This window comes from Vombatus ursinus, unplaced genomic scaffold (genome assembly GCF_900497805.2).
Source record: "Vombatus ursinus unplaced genomic scaffold, bare-nosed wombat genome assembly UNPS02014814.1, whole genome shotgun sequence".
Classification (NCBI taxonomy): Eukaryota; Metazoa; Chordata; class Mammalia; order Diprotodontia; family Vombatidae; genus Vombatus; species Vombatus ursinus.
In genome coordinates this window covers 5,368,255-5,385,857 of record NW_020954592.1, presented here as the reverse complement: position 1 = coordinate 5,385,857, position 17,603 = coordinate 5,368,255, and the positions used below count along the sequence as shown (strand labels likewise).

The following is a 17,603-nucleotide window of genomic DNA, read 5'->3' as shown; positions in this document are numbered from 1 at the left end:
TGCTATAAATAGTGTGCAGAGGGGAAATCATATTTATCAAGAGGCTGTCAAAATGCTTTTCTTTTTCTTTGTCATTTTTACCTAATTCAGTAATTATGTCTATATTAATTCTTTTCAACTAAACACCACAAAATCATTAACCACTACCCAACAGGAATCTGTAATTATCCACATTTCTTATTTATTCTTTTTTCTGCAGCACATATTTTGGGAAAGCAAAAAATAATTATGAAGTATGCTTATATCATCTTATTTTTATTGACACTTTTTGTTATCAAATCTCATTAATTTCTAAACATATTCCTCCACCCATCAGCAAGTCATTTCTTTTTTTTTATTTCCCTATTAGCCATGTTGTGAAAGAAAATACAGACAAAAAACAAAAAAACTAAGAAAAATGAAAAAGCAAAAACAAAGTCTACATCTTCATTCAGACCCCATCAGTTCTTTCTCTGGAGGTAGATAGTATTTTTCATCACAAGTTCTTCAGAATTATTTTAGATCATTGGATTGATCAGAATGGCTATCATGCACAGTTATTCATTGCAAAATATTGCTTTTACAATGTTCTCGTTCTGCTCCCTTCACTTTGCATCAGTTTATATATGCCCTCCTAGGTTTTTCTGAAACTATTTCTTACAGTATTTCAGCACAATCATATACCACAGCTTGTTCAGCCATTCCCCAATTGATAAGCATCCCCTCCATTTCTAATTCTTTGCCATCACAAAAAGAGCTGTTATACATATTTTTGTACATACAGGTCATTTTTCTTTTTCTTTGATTTCTTTGGGATGCACACCTAGTAGTAGTATTGCTAGGTTAAAGGGTATGCACATAGCCCTTTGAGCATACAGCCAGTTCTTACTTAAATGGACCATTCCACAGACCTCCCCCTCCCCTTACAGGGTTCCATGTAGTCATAGTTCCAAATTGCTCTCCAGAGTGGTTAGATCGGTTCACAACTGTGTCAACAACACATTAGTGACCCAAGTTTTCCACATGTCCTCCAACATTTGTCATTTCCCTTTTCTGTAATATTAACTAATCTGAGAGGTGTAGGTGGGACCTCAGAGATTTTTAAATTTGTATTTCCCTAATCAATAGTACTTTAGAACATTTTTGGATGCCTATGGACAGCTTTGATTTCTTCTTTTGAAAACTGCCTATTCATATCCTTTGACCATTTATCAGTTGGAAAATTACTTATATTCTTATAAATTTGACTCTGTTTTCTACATTATTGAGAAGTAAAGCCTTTATCAGATAAACTTGCTTTAAATTTTCCCCCAGTTTCCTGTTTTCCTTCTAATCTTGGCTGCATTGGTTTTGTTTGTGCAAAACCTTTTTTAATTTAATGTAAAAAACTACCCTTTTTAATTAAGATTTTTAAAAAAATATAACTCTATATCTTTGATTATCAAACACAGATTTAGTTATTTTCAGTGTACTCTACCTTTACTATGGCAAGAAAATGGGCAAATGAATTTCAGAAAGATGCTTGATAATAAAAGCTCAATCAAAAAGTTTTCTGGCTAACCAAAAAATATATATAAATTAATCACAACTCCATGGAACTTAATTAATATATCTTTCCTTGCAATCCCAGGCTACATTCCCCCTTTTCCTACCCTCCCCCCCCAATGAAAAAGCATACAAACACTTGGACAAATTGAATACTGCACGATTTGAAAGGGATATTTTTTTCATATATTTATAGCTGAAAGGACCTTAGAAATTATCTAGTGCAAGCCCTGTATTTACAAAGGAAAAAAACAAAGACTAAAGAGATTAAGTGATTTGCTCAAAAGTCACATAAAATGTAGTAAGAAAGCTGAGATTTGAACTCAAGTTCTTTGATTCCAAATCCAGCACACTTGCTACTATACTAACGACATTCCTCCTTGCAATGTTATTAGAATTACACATCATTTTAAAAGAAATTAAGTTAAAAGGAATGGTTTGCTGGTCCAAGGGACAGGTATATTAAATAATGAATGTGACAGAGAAACAAAAGTTATGAATAAAATACGTTGTTAAATATAACACATTTCAAATTTATCAATAATTAATAAGACGTTTAGAACTTCCCCAAATCCTTTAAAGTACTTTAGAGACCTTGAATTAATAGATAGGATTAAGGGCTAATAATTCACTTTACCCCATCTAGCCATTGGTATCCCCCAGGGTTGTATCCTGGTTCCTCTTCTCTTCTTCCTCTCCACTATTTCACTTGGTGATTTTATCAACTGTCAAGGATATATTTACCATCTATATGCTCATGATACTCAAATCTGTCTTGCCTGCCCCATCTCTTTGCTGACCTCCAATCTCACATCTCCAACTGCCTTTCAGACATCTTGAACTGGATGTTTACTAGATACTTTAAACTCAATATGTCCAAAACAGAACTCATTATCTTTTCCTCTAAATCCTTCTTCCCCCACCTTGATCTTCTTTATTGCTATAGAGGCATCACCATTCTCTCAGTCCCTGAAGCTCAGAACCTAGGACTTATCCTGAATTCTTCACTATCTTTCACTTCCCCATCCCAAATCCAAGCTGTTGCTAAGCCTTGCTGATTTTCTCTTTTCCACATCTATCGAATACACCCCTTCTCTCCTCTGACACTATTATCACTCTAGTATGGGCACTCATCACCTCACACCTTCATTACTGCAATAGCCAGCTGGTGGGTCTGCCAACCTCAAATCTTTTCTTTCTCTAAACCATTCTCCATTCAGCCACTAAAATGATTTTCCTAAAACCCAAGTTTGCTGTCACCCTTCCCTGACTCCCACCTTAATAAACTCCAGTGGCTCCCTACTGTCCCCAGGAACAAATACAAAATGCTCTGTTTGGCGTTGAAAGCCCTTCATAATCTAGCCGCTTTCTACTTTTCTAGTCTTCTTATACCTTACTCCCCAATATATATTCTTGGAAGTTCCATAAATAAGACACTCCATCTCTTGCCTCTAGGCAATCTCTGGCTGTCACTCATACCTGGAATGCTCTCCCTCTTCCACTCCAACTACTGACCTCTTTGACTTGCTTTAAATCCCAACTAAAATTTCATCTCCTACAGGAAGCCTTCCCCAACCTCTCTTAATTCCAGTGCCTTCCTTCTGTTAATTATTTCCTATTTGTCCTGTATATACCTTGCTTTGTATATATTTGTTTGTAAGTTATCTTCTCCTTTAGACTGTAAGCTCTATAAAGGTAGAGACCGTTTTTTGCCCCTTTTTGTATCTCCAATGTTTAGCACAGTGCTTGGCACATAGTAGGCATTTAATAAATGTTTCTTGAATTGAATCAAGTAGATTTTAGAGAATTATCTACTTTCTTTTCCTAAACTCACTGCCACATTCCTAGAGAAAGCCCTTCAAAACTCAAAAAAAAGCCACAACCCATTACCTCTTTCCACCCAAGTGTAACATTGGAAACTTGACAATAAATATATCAAAGTACAGAAGTTATACCTCAAATGTTCATATATTCATAAGGAGAGCTTGGTTATCTTGGTCAATTATGAGAACACTCATAAAACCAAAGATACAACAGGTAATTGATATTTTAAAAATTAAGCTGGTGCACTCACTGGCTAAAGATCAAAGGACTAAGGTTCTGATTTGTAAAACACTAAAATAAATTCCATATTGTTTAAATGTATTAATCATTAGATAGTTATGAGGGGAAGAGAGAACTCTAGTTTTAGTCTTCAAAGGTATGTATGTACACATCTCTGGGTGTGTGTGTGTGTGTGTGTGTGTGTGTGTGGATGTGTGTGTGTGTGTGTGTGTGTGTGTGTGTATGAAAGAGCTATAATTTGGGAATAGGGAGAAGTAAGGGCTTGGGGAGAAGACAGAGCCCATAATAGGTTATACCCATTCAAATGTTGTTATGGATTCAAAAGTGCCTAAGCTAGAGAAAGTTGAATATATACAAATCCCCTGAGTCTTATTAATCTTTTCTTCTCCTCTCTCTCCTTGGTCTTATGTTCCTTAGGGAAACTTTTTCATATTCTACTATCAGCTATAAGGCATACAGGCAAACACTCTGGGCATTGATGATCCAACTTTGGTATTATTTTGATTTGTTTCCTGATTTCTACAACACATCCTGTACATCTCCAGGCATGTCACATGTCTCCTTCCCTCCTTGATGTGTTGTCTTCATCTTATGATAGAATTTGAAGGAAGGGGCTGTTTCTCTGATTTTTATTTGTTTCTACAAGACTCTGGCCTCAGATACTTACTAGCTGTGCGACCCTGGGTAAGTCACTTAACCTCTGTTTGCCTTAATCTACTGGAGTAGAAAATGGCAAACCACTACAGTATCTTTGCCAAGAAAACCCCATGGACAGTATGGTCCATGAGGTCACGAAGTGACAGATATCACTGAACTAAAATTTATTAAGCACTTAAGTCATGCTAGGCTCTGAATAAGTACTCTGTGTGTGTGTGTGTATGTGTGTGTGTTTGTGTGTGTGTGTGTGCAGGCACATATCCCTGTTGGCAGGTAAATAGACACAAAGTATTTATACAAAGTTATACAAAGAATTTTAAGGAGAAATACAACATTAACGATTTAGAAGATTTCATGGAGATCATACATGGTACATACAGCTATGCTTTGAAGAAGGCTAAAAATTCCATAGTGAGCCGGTAAGGATTTGAATGTGCAAATGCATTGAGACTGGGGTTGGAGCGTCATAATGATTACACCATCTGCTTTAGTAGTTGTGAGGAAAATCCTTTGTATACCTTAAAGTGCTATATAAATGTGTTTTATCAATCCAACCCTCTCATTTTACAGATAAGGAGACTGAGGCCAAAAGAGACCAAGTCATTTGTGCAAGCATCAAATGTGTCAGAGCTAGTCCTGGAAATCACCCAAGGCTGCTGATTCCAAGACTACTACACTTTTCACTATAAATATGCCTTATATTTTCTAACAATACTATTCAATTTTTTTTAACATTGCTGTATTCTTTGTCTTGCTGCCCTATAGCAACACCCTAGAACATGGTATTTAAAAGGTGGGCCTTTGTTTTTCTGTAAAGCTCGGAGTTATTAAAGCAGCTTTGCAACTTCCACTTAGACTATTTACCTGCTCTCCTACTTCACTTCAACCCAGGGCCGATTTATAGTTTATCTGAACTGGCTGTTCCAAATATACATACTTATGGATGAACTCTATAGGTTTTCCATGTAAATGCATGCCATAATCTGGGCAATAGGCGTCATGAGATGATGTGGACAAGAGTCACATAGGAAGAACAAGCATACCCCAGTTGTGATCTTCATCCTTAGAAAGAACTTCCAAATCTATGAGATCATAAATTCATTTGAATATTTTAAGCATTCCAACATATTCTCTGAGTTGACAAAAAGTTGCTTCCTCTCTTTGATCTTAAAGGTTTTGCCAAGTTGCTCGAACAAAACAGATTCCTCCTCCCCCCTCTCAATCTTTGAACTCTCGCTTCCTCCCCGCCCTTTCGTCAATATCCCCAGTCCAGAATAGCAACACACCCCATTCCTACAGTGCCTGCCTCACGGATCTAAGCCAGAAGCTCCCCCTCCTCCTAGTCAGCAGTGCTCCTTAGCTGCTCTGTGAAATAATGCCCTGCAGTGCCTTCTCAGCTAAACAGTACCCTTCGAGCTCCAGGCCTCTCCCAGGAACAGTCCCTTAGACTAGAGTCTAATGTTTGCAAGACCTGCAATCCTTAGCACAGCCCTTCCCCATGGGTAGCAATCACTGCTGTTCCCTCCTCTTGGGCCCTGAAGCAGACACTCCCCTAGTTCAGTTACACGCTTGTGGTAACCAGAAGTGGTAGGCTGTGTGTAAACTGCAAGCAATCCTTTAAAAAATTTTTTTTTCCATTAGTTGGAATAGCCTGGTACTCAGTGGGCTCAGAACCCAGAGCTGGAGTAGGGCCTGGGGCCACTGTTTTAGGAGGGTTCACTTGGATTCCTTCAGTTTTACTAGCCTTCCAGCCCTGCTCAAGCTTATCCCTCTTCCATTGAAGGAGGTGGGACAGGGTTGGTTGGCAGCCGGCAGGTAGGAAGATCTGGTCCTACACCTGTTGTTCGGCTGGAAACGAAGCTGCGGGTCCCGCTGCCAACAGCTGGCAACAGCAGCCGCAGCAGCAGCGGCAAGTCTGGCCCACAGAGAGCGGAAGGAATTAAACGCCCGCCCATTGCTTCTGACAGCCTCCTCCTTCTTTCTTTCTCTCCTCCTCCTCCTCCTCTTCCCTTCCAGCTTCACAACGTGAGAGGGGTCGTGTCTGCGAGTCTGTGTATGTGTGTTCTGTTGTGGTGGCTTGTGGTGTTTTGTTTTTTTCAAACCAACAAAATAGGAAAGCAGCCGCCGGGTTCTCAACCGCGAGCAAAGCTGGTGCTGTCAGCAGGATGGTGGTGAAATAGGGTTGGACCGGAGCGCTCTCCCTGTCCGCTTCTAGGGAAGCAGGGGAGGAGTGGAGGAGAAGAAGGAGGAAAGGGGGCAGTCCGGGTGCTCCGGCAGCGCCCCGGCCGATCGCACCCCTGCAGCTGCTGTTGGAGGCTGTTACAGACGCTGCCTCCAAACGCCCGGGGACACTGGTCTCGGCTTCTGAGGGAAGCATGGGGGACTCAGTGTTTAATGAGAAGCCCAAGCTCCACTATGCGGTAAGTTGTCCAGTCTCCGAACTGAAGATGGGACGGGTCAAGGGTGGGAGTGGAGGAGCTATTTGTGCCCGCAGGGAGGCTGCTGAAGGTGTTGGCCCCAGCCCCCTCACCCTGCCTGGGCTGTTCGATGCTGGAGGTGGGCAGGGAGACCAGGGTAATTCAGGCCGATGCTGAAAGTCGTCGGGCGTGGGGAGGGGGAAGGAGGGCAGCGGGAGGGTAGGACGAGAGGTTTTCGCCAATGTTGGGATCTGGTAAGGGGACTTCTGTTTGCGTGGCATTGCCTCACCTGTTGGGCACTCACAGAAAGTTGAAGATGCCTGTAGATCGGCGACTGAATGGCTCCCTGGACTGTTACTGTAGTGCCCTCGGGGACCCTTTGCGGTTTCACTTAGGTGTCTTTTAGGTGCTGAGCCCCTGACAAATCAGGAAGAGGAATTTCTGTCCAGCCAAACAAAACCGTGCACACACCTGGAGGAAGAGGGCTTTTACTATGGTTGCTCTTCCTCTTGGTTAAAAAGGCTAGTGACAAGGTAGGAGGGCTCTCGATTTATGCTAGCTTGTGCTGCCTGGATGCATCTGGACTGGGGAGAGGGAGTTGAGAAATGGGGCGCGCCTTGAGAAACTAGACTCTACCGAGTTCCCAGTGCTTCCAAGCCGCTTTTGTACGCCGAATGGGCTGATGGTTCTTTTCCTGAGTCAATCGGGACCAACCCATTCAGCCTTTTGGTCAAATATGTGGAAAGGACAGGAATAGAACTGGATACCAGTCAATTTTTTCTTTTCTTTTTTTTTTTATTACTTTTTTAAATGACCTAAGAGGTAAAATAGTGGATCATAGAAGAAATGCTGCAGGGTATAGATAACGCACGTAATGGTTTGCTTTATTTACGTCTCTTCTGAGGGATATGAGTTTCCCTCCAAGTTTTAAAAATAAGCATTTTTTTCCAATATAGCCAATGTCTGAAGCAGCTTGTTCTATCTACAGTCTGGCCTGAACATTAGAGACCTGGATTATCTGTCATTTAGTGGCTTTACGATCCTGGACAACTCACTTGCCCCATCTATGAAGTGAGAGCCTTAGAATAGATCAAGAGTTCATAACTTGGGGTCTGGAGATAAATTTCAGGGAGTATAAGAATTTGATTTCTTTAAAATATATTTTTACAACCATATTTCAATAAAATTGGTTTCTTTTGTAATACTATTTATTTTTTGCATTTAAAAATGTTATTCTCAGAAGAGGTCCCTAGACTTCATTAGATCCAAAAGTGAGGTCCTTGACACAAAAACAGGTTACTGAAAACCTGGTCTATGTGATCCAGAAGTTTTGGGGAGCTCCTAGTGTCCCGTGATTCAATCCAGGCATATGATGGAGAATTCATGTTGGACTTTCAGATTTTCCTTAATGACAATCTGCTTCTCCTTACGGATTTAATATTGGCCTAGGCAAGTGCTTGACCTCCACTTTTTTTGGAAGAAGAAAATATTAGAATGCGAGTACTACTTAGAAATGTTGAGAGATGTCCCAATATTTTCTTAAGATTTATTCTTTGCAAGCTTATTTCAATGTTTTAGGTTTCTTTTTATGCAATGGGGTAATCTTTATAAAATGAAAAATAAAAAGGGTTAGGGTTTTTCGTTTAATTTTTGGCAATTAGTAATCTTTATAAATAAACCAAGCACCCCCAGATCAGAGGCAACCTAATGCAACGTCTTTGTTTTACTCTTGCCCATATCTCCTTAGAAAGCAATCTCAGAAAATTTAATGCTATAGTTGTAAAGAACGAAAATAACACTAACTCCATTATTTGCGGTGGTTTCTCTTTGGTATAGGTCAGGATGAACAAAAGGAAATCACGGAAGGAGGTTAACTACCAGTGATATATCTTAGTTTACATATTTGTTTGTTTATTTTCCCAAACATTTCAAGGTTTTTTTTTTCCTTTGCAGATTTTGAATAGGTTTCAATTTATCCTAATTTGTTTGAGAGCAAGAGAAGAAATATCTAAGACTTTAGGGAACAAGCCGGAATCTCTTTGAAGTTGTTTAGGATGGGGAGCACACCAGAGAGTAATGCTCATTTACTTTAACTGGGAGATTTAATTTATTATTCTCCTCTCTTAACTCTCTCCCCACCGCACCTCAATGTTCATCACTGGAATTCAACTTAATTGTGGTAGAATGAACTGCAGCCCTTTCTGGACCTGTGAAGGCATACCTCTGATGGTAGATCATGGCATTATTCTAGTGCTGATTGCCTTAAATTTATCTGAATGTCACTTACATTATAAATTTAGGGATTTTAGGATGAAGATTTCAGAAGGAAAATTCTATATACCCTCTCCAGTGCTAGAAGCATCAAAATTACACTGGAGGTCTTAGGTCATTTGGTATACAAACTTTAGACAAAATAAAGGTATTCGGAAGGTCTCTATCACAGATGAAGTGCCACTCAAAAGAATTTTCTTTTTGAAGCATGACCACTTGCTGTCCATATTTATAAAGTTCTGTGTCACTTAATCTGTCATCTAATGTTGTCACTCCTTGTCTATTTTCTGCACTTTAGTTTAGCTATTTCCAGGAGCTTGCTTTTGATTTTTACAAAAATATTCTGAAAAAAATTCTTTCTCATTGAAAAGGATTACCCCTAATATGTCCTTAAGGTGTTCTGTCTCTTCAGTAATAAGAGATTCCATTCATTTGGAACAGTTTCTCAACACTATTCCTTTCCTTATAGGATTCAGTCATCTTTCTCATTTCTCTATTCTGCATAACTTGGTTTCATGTCTAAAGTCTAGTTATTTGGTAAAGAAATAATCAGATAAGAGAGAGTAATTTTTGGAGTTGCCATCAATATCCTATTTTTCTTCTCATGTACATAACTTCAAGTCATGAAGAACTAAAAACACAGAATTCCATAAATCACATCCTATTTTATATAATACTTGGTAGTTTGTTATACTAATTTTTTCATATCTATTATCTCACTTTTATCCTCTGACAACCCAATGAGGTAAGTAATACCTACCTCAGTAAGTTGTTTAACTGAAAGAGCTTTGTAAACATGATATAAACATTATATAAATAGCATCCTTATTTTACAGATGAGGAAACAGGCTCCCGACACACATGTGACTAGTGTCAGAGACAGAATTGGAAAGAAGGGAGGGAGAAAGGGAGAGAAGGGGGATTTATGAAGTGCCTGTTATGTGCTAGTGCTATGCTAAGCACTGAAAAATGACAATTAACATTTATGTAGCATTCACTGTGTGCTAGGCACTGTGCTAAAGTGCTTTATAATTATTATTTTGTTTGATTCTCACAATATCCCTGGGAGGGAGGGCAATGCTATTATTGTCCCCATTTTTCAAATGAGGAAACTGAGGTAAATAGGGGTTAAGTGATTTGCACTGGGTAATACAGCTAGTAGGTATCTGAAGCTGGATTTGAATTCAAGTCTTCCTGACTCCAGGCTCAGTGTTCTACACATTGAATCCCCCTGCTGCCCCAGTTTTCTCTGATTTTCTCTTTCATGGGTCAAGGAATGTTTACTCCACCACCACTTCTGCTCTCAGTTGAATAAGTAGGGAAAAGAGAACTTTATGCAAATTAGCATCAAAGAGAAAGGAGCTGAAACAGGAGAACCAGAGATCTTGTGCCAAAGTATAAGGTACACATTTGATCCAAGAAGGAAAAAGAATTTGAAAAGCTTGTTAGTTCGTAATTATCAACTGATTCTGAATTCAAGGTGAGCTTTTTAAAAAATTGACTAAGCCTAGGAATGAAAACTGCACTCAATATTTCCATCATTAATGAAGATTCTAAATTTTGAGGTTTCTCTTTTTTTCTAAATTACCACTTTGAATATCATTTAACAGACAAGTAAAAACTCCGTTTCAGATCACAGAGACAGAAGATTCACAATGTAATTCTAAAGTAGGACTGTCTACACTTTTGGAGATAAAGGTTGTTATTTTAGTTCTCATATGAATCAAAGGACCAGTAGGGGTACTTGCTTTAACAAAGTTACCAGACCTGCTATATCAAGGAGATACAGTGCACAACGAATTTAGTGTGTCACATTATACCCAAAAGAATACTTCCAGACTGGCCTGCTGTCAGTGATTGGGTTCTTAGCTACACTGGCTAAGAACAGGTAGAGCTAGATTCCTAAAAAAATATGGATTAAAGTTTACTTGTTTACAAATGGCTGAAACTGAAGTCAGTAGAGGACTTTTCTGTAATGCTAGTGATATCTTCAGCTAATTTGTGTAGGTTATTACTAGTAAACGGGTATTTTTCACAATTCTTAAATTTTTCATTTTGGCTTTATCATTATTGAAGACTGAGTTCCATTAAAATAATTGGCCAAATTAGGCCAAAAAAATGTACACTGAGGACTCGATTATCAGGTTTGACTAGTGTGGAATTAGTCAAGTAAACTATCTGATTCTAACTCCCAGAGGTAATGTCCTCTTGTGGAACGAAGAAAGCACTTATTTAGGCAAGAGAGCTGGTGTCCAACCTAGACTCTTACACTTGCTATGTGACCTTTGTCTTTCTAACCTTAGCACTTCAGAGAATGCCTGGCCCCAGAGTAACATTGGCAAACACGTATATGGTATTTTAAGTTTTGTTCCCAAGACATTTTACTTATACTATCTTATTTGATCCTCACAATATCTTGGGAGGTAGATACTATTATTTCATAGGTGAAGATACCAAGAATGAGAGACTCTCCCAGAGTCATACAGCCAATGTCTAAGGCAGACATCCTCAAGACATCCAGTCTTTAAGTCTGCTACTATATCCATTGAACCACTTGGCTGTGTCATTGGCGGAGTAAGCATTTAAAAATGATTGTTGATTGTTCAGTTGATTGATTTATCTTAGGTAAATTAGAACCTTTCTAACCTTGGATGTCCTCACCTGTAAAATAAGGATAATAATAATCATGTTGCCTCCCTTAGAAAACAAATGTGAGGGAAGTACTTTATAAACCTTAAAGCAAAAAAGAAGTCCAAGAGGTTGAGCCTATAAATTAAAAAATAAAATAATTTTTTAAAAAAGAGTGATTTTTAAAAGGCATATAAAAATGTGACCTATAATCTGGCATAGATGTAGACCCAGGAATTCTATTTCAAATCTGCTTAAAGTGCAATGCCCAGTTTAAAGTATTAGTCCCATCAACTCTCAGTTGAGCTTCATTCTTCATTTAATTTATTTCAAGAACATTTATTGAAGGTTTACTATGTTCATAGCATTATGACTATCAGTAACCATATGTTTAAGAGAATGTGAGTGCTATCACAGTGAGAAATGTCAAGAGGAAGCAATGAAAAGGGGACAAATTACAAATCCTAACTGGGGTAAACTATTAAATTTCAAAGAAAAGCTGATTACAGGAGGCATAATGTAAGTTCTGAAGTTTGGTAAATTATTCCTCTCAGTCATAATAATGGAGTGGGACTGTGTTATTCCCAATTGACAAAAGAAGCAACTTCATCACAGGTCAAATGACTTGGCTAGTGCTGAAAAGGGATTCATCTCAAAGATTACATTAAACTGACCTCCAGATTTCTTCTCAGATTCCAACTCCCTCAAAATATAAACAGTATATTACAAACCCCAATTTCCTGCCAAGATCATGCAGCATATGACTTATTTCATTACAATACATGGAGTTTATATTGGAGTTACACATTTAAAATCACATCAGTAAACCCTTAGACTAATATGAGAATATCAGCAATACTACTTTTGTTTTAAAATAGATCTTCTGAGTGCTTTATGAATATTATTTCTTCCTACGGCCCCCAAGAGATAGATCCAGATTATTTATTCTACTTTGACAAGAAGGTTAAGTGATTTTTCCCCTTTTCAGATGTATCTCTGATAGAACCAAGGTGTCACACAACTAATAATTAATACAGCTTCAAGGAGAACCTAGCAACCTAAGTGAAGTGGCCTCATAATAATATCTAAACTTACTTGGGTGAGTTCTTGGCCAAACTGACCCTTCAGATGAATTCTGAACTTATATTATCTTATAATGTTCATCAAAATCTCTATTTTTCATTTTATGGCAGCAATGTTAAATCAGTTTGTTTTCTAATCAGTTTCTCCCAGAATGAATTCTTATCCAACTGACGTTTTTTTCCCCAAAATTTATCAATACTTCCTTTAAGTTTTTTTATTTTTCAAGTAACAAGTTTTTTTAAAAAAATTAACCTATCCTTTCCACTATCCTCAATTAAGAAATTTTTAAGCCCTCTAAACAAATCTTTCAATACATATCTTCATAGTTCAGTAAAACAATTTCCATGTTAGCCATGCCTGAAAATGTATGTCTCTTTCTGCATTTTAAGTTCATCCCCTCTCCATTAGAAGGTGAATAGCATGCTTTATCTCCATTTAGAGGCTATCATTGTTTTGGTCAAAGTTCTAAAACCTTTCAAAGTTGTTTTTCTCTATAATGCTGTTATCATTGTATAAATTGTTCTCTTTATTTTGCTTATTTAGCTTGGTATCAGTTCATAGATATCTTCCCAGTTTTCTCTGAAATTGTCCATTTCGTTATTTCATATGGCACAATAAATATTTTGATTTACTCATATAGCATAATTTGTTTATTTATTCCCCAATAGCAAGACAGTTACTTTGTTTCCATTTTCTGGCTACTACAAAAAGCTGATAACACACACATATACATACAAATGTGTATGTATACGTATACAAAAACACATATAGGTATGCATATGTACTTATATGTATGTGTGGCTGTATAAGTGTATTTGTGCTTGTATATATAATATGTATGTGTGAACATAAGTACATGCATGTTTGCATGTGTGTATGTATGCAGGTATGTATATATGTATGCACGCATATGAAAGAACCCAGTCAATAAGAGTTTCTTTTTTGTGCCCAGCTATTTGAGGCTATATTCCTAGTTCAGGTAGAAGACCAGAATGTGTGCCCTATAGAGGATCTTTTGTATGTGTGTCAAAGTAACTTTGGAAAGATCACTGGGCTGGTGGCTCTCAAGTACAATGTTACTTGGTGGAAAATTACATGTGACGCTTCCTCACTGGTAAATCAACTAAGTGTTACCTTATCTTCCTGTAGGTTTACAGAGACAGCATGTGAGCCTGTGTGAGCTGTTCACACTCCTGAAGTGCCCCAAGTATCACACAGGACACTCACTAAACACACACACAGCAATTTCCAGATTTTGACTTCCTGTGCTCCCGACCTTACTTCCTCTTTGCTGCTTTTGTTTCCCCAGATCCATGTTTCTGACTACAGTCTGGTAACCTGATTTTTTCCTACATACACTGGTTAACCTTGGCATAGCTCTTCAGCAGCAAAGGGCTAAAACTTTTCCCCCTTAACTATGAACTTTTATTTATGAATATGAAGAGATAAAGACTGTTTGAAACAAGTTAATGTTCTCATTAACCATATATAACTGATGAAGAGAATTTTAAAAATTATAAGATAAAATCCATCCATAATTTGGTCTTTGTTAATTCAAAAGACAATCTTGAACTTTTCATGATTTATCTGTATATCTGTTTATAAATGGGTAAGCCTCAGGGAGACACATTGTACCTGAAGTGATCTCAGTTCAGTTCTCAGTTCTTTCCTAAATATATGCATATTTTAGGATTAAATATCTAATAGCCTGTTTGCTTGTTGTTTTTCTTTTTGCCCATAAGAATAAGCTATAAAATATAGTGAGTTTGTAGACAAACAGGAGTTTATTGTAGCTTCTTAACTAAGGGTGTTCCCCTCTGCTTATTACACTCAAAATTTCTATTAAGTGCTTTTTTTACTCACGCCTCTGAACATTTTCCACAGTGGATCCTTGTGTCTCTTTCTTTCTTTTTCTACTATGGTATGAAACCATCTATCTCTCTACCAATACTTTACCTTCTATCTATTCTAAGGTTCAACTAATTTTAGCAGGAAGCATTTCTAGGGAGTCATCAGAGGCCTTTAAAACTTTCTAAAATACATTTTGCTTCAGCTAAGTTTGATAAACATAGAGAAGGTACAGTAATGCCTCATTTATATACTTTATTGTCTGGAGATGAGATGCTCACTATATGAAAGTTAATTTTCTAGGGAACTGAAACTTAAACCTTTGAGCACTAAAACCTTAAAAATGTTTTTAATGAAATTGGGGATCTTTCCAAAATGTTTTATATTTTCTTGCCACATTGAACAGTGCTTACAGAACACAAGTTAGTCTTCTTTTTTGTGTGTCTATGTAGCTCTTATTCTGGGGCAACTAGGTGACTCAGTGGAATTCTGGGTTTGGAACCAGAAAGACTCATCTTCATGAGATCAAATCTAGCCTCAGACACTTACTCCCTATGTGATCTTGGGCAAGTCATTTTACCCTGTTTGCCTTGGTTTCCTCATCTGCCAAATGAGTTGGAGAAGGAAACGGTAAACCATTCCAGTATCTTTGCCAAGAAAACCCCAAATGGGGTCACAGAGAGTCGGAGAAGACTGAGCAACAACAACAAAAAGTTCTCATTCTTACCATTACTTTTCATATCATTTTATAATACATTTATATTATTGTAGCAAAGAAACATAGTGAACTTTTTTTCTCTCAGAAATGACACAATATTAGTATGTTTGAATTTTTATGTCTGTTTTTAGTAGTTTTTTTCTTATTTATTCCTTTAGTGTTTGTCATTTCTTGTTGCTGTCAATCTACCTGCTTTTAATAGTGATAGTAAATAGCCAGTTTGCTGCATCCATCTTTCTATGGTCTTGGAAAATAGATAACCTCTCTGATCAGAATTGTGTCTAAAATAAGGGTAGGTGAGCTTTATTTGAGGGTATAAAGCATTGTCCCATGAATAAAGTACAGGAGTTCAGCTTTTTGAATACACATATTTATTGAGTCTCACCTTACTCACTTGTTGGAAGTATTTTGCTCAAAAGGTAATAGAGGGCAGGCAAGTGGAAGAATAAGAGAAACAGCTTCTAGTAACTGTCTCTTTCCCCTCAATGTAAAAGCCTTCCAAACTGTCCCCCGCATTTAAGGTTTTTACAATCATATGTGTCTGAGGCCAGATTTGAACTGAGGTTCTCCTGAATCCAGGGCCAGTGCTCTATCTACTGCACCACCCAGCTGCCCCAATCATATTTTTTTTTACAATCATATTTTGTCATTAAGTTTGAGTCCCTTTTGGAAGAATTTGTGTGAAGTAACACAAAATGCTCCGGAAAATTACATCATTATTGTCTGTTTGAGATGGAAACTCCAGAAAGTTGGGTCTATATGTCCTTGAAATTTTATTTAGAGTATGAGAAAGTTAGAGGCTGGTGTGACCAAGACTCAGGAGTAAATTCAGTGAATTTAAGGATTTGCAAGGCACTTTGACTTTTGAGATTTCCTTTTCTTGTCCTAAGCCTTTTTTTTTTGGCAAACTAATTCTTCTAGTTAGCCTTATTCGTATATATACACCATACTCCAAAGGCTTGAATCCACTGTTTTCAAAACTTATGATAAAATTGAGTAATATAAACTCTTTCTATCCCTTATAATGTTATCTTAGAGTCTTACGTATGACTCAAAGATGCTAATGTAGTGAACCATCCCCATACTGATAAATTATACAAAAAACATTAGGCTAATTTGTTAGTCCAAATATAGAAAGTTAGTGCTGAGCACTCTTTGACTTCCATTTACTTAAAAGGCATCTCGTAGGAATTAGTGTAAATGTTGAAACCAAAAATAGTCAACTTTTTGTTCTCTTTGGATAATGAACACATTTTCTGAGCTCTCTCTCTCTCTCTCCCTCTCTCTCTCTCTCTCTCTCTCTCTCTCTCTCTCTCTCTCTCTCTCTTTTACTAAATTACAGTTAGGGTGTCCACCAAATTGGAGTCCTAAAATACAGTCTAGGGGCTGTAGCTTTAGGGAAAATTTCTTGCAGGAGTAGCAAATGGAAGTACAGAGCAGTTTGATGAACTTTTTTTTTTCTAAACAAAAACCTTTTTTTGAATGACTCCCCAACACACTTTTACAGCTATAGTATGTAGTAAAGATATTCTTTGCCTCTCCAAATAAAACAGAAAGAAATTCTTTTAAAAATTCACCAATTTTGGGAGAACCTGTAGTCTATGTTGCCCTCAGTTCTTTATGCCAGCTAGGTTGTCCCTGGACATAGGCATAGTTCCTGGAGATTGCTTTGGGCTCTCACTTGTCCAGGCCACTTTAAAAAGACTGAAAATGTAATAGTCTAGTAACAGAATGGAATGTTTAGTTTGTTCAAAGAACTTGAACATGCTAACACATAGCATCATTTTTATAAATATTTACACACATGGCTTCAAATAGTCTTTTTTGTAGTATGATGTCACATTGCTAGTCAGGTCAGTATAAAGGTCACCATCCTGACTTTATCTCCAAGGGAGTCTGCCCCCTATGAATTCTGCTCACCAAGTCAAGGAATAGTCTCTCAGGCCAAGACTAAGGGTGAAGACTTTGGGTCACAGTCAGGGCTCTTCACCCATAATAACAATTTATAGGATCATCATGCTAGAATCTAGATTCAGCCTTATATAGCAACATTAAAATTGATTAATAACATTGTTTTGATATTGCTTGTTTTTTTAAAAAAAATTTATTTTTAACATTCTTTTTTTAAAAATTGAGTTCCAAATTCTCTCCCTTCCTCTAACCCCTCCCCCAACCACCGAGAAGGCAAGCAATATGGAATCAATTATATGTGTGAAATCATATAAGACATTTCTGTATCAGTCATGTTGCTGAAGAAAGGCAAGAAAAATAATGTGAGAAAATTATACTTCAGTTTGTACTCAGAGTTCTCTCTCTGGAGGTAGATAACACTTTTCATCGTGAATATTTTAGAATTGTGTTCAATCATTGTATTAATCAGAGTAGGTAAGTCT

The 17,603-nt window shown here is 37.4% G+C and overlaps 1 protein-coding gene across 2 annotated transcripts in view; it reads left to right on the top strand.

Annotated features, from left to right (window-relative positions):
* Positions 1-17,603, top strand: part of ARHGAP6 (Rho GTPase activating protein 6) — a 640,842-nt gene that overhangs the window by 304,229 nt on the left and 319,010 nt on the right. The window contains exon 1 of one of the 2 annotated variants that reach the window (XM_027835418.1): positions 6,268-6,665. The exons of the other annotated variant lie outside the window; for it this stretch is intronic. Within the exon in view, the coding sequence (XP_027691219.1) occupies positions 6,621-6,665 (45 nt within the window). The 5' untranslated portion in view covers positions 6,268-6,620. Of the gene's footprint in view, positions 1-6,267; positions 6,666-17,603 lie in introns of those variants that run through there. 2 annotated transcript variants of the gene reach the window in all.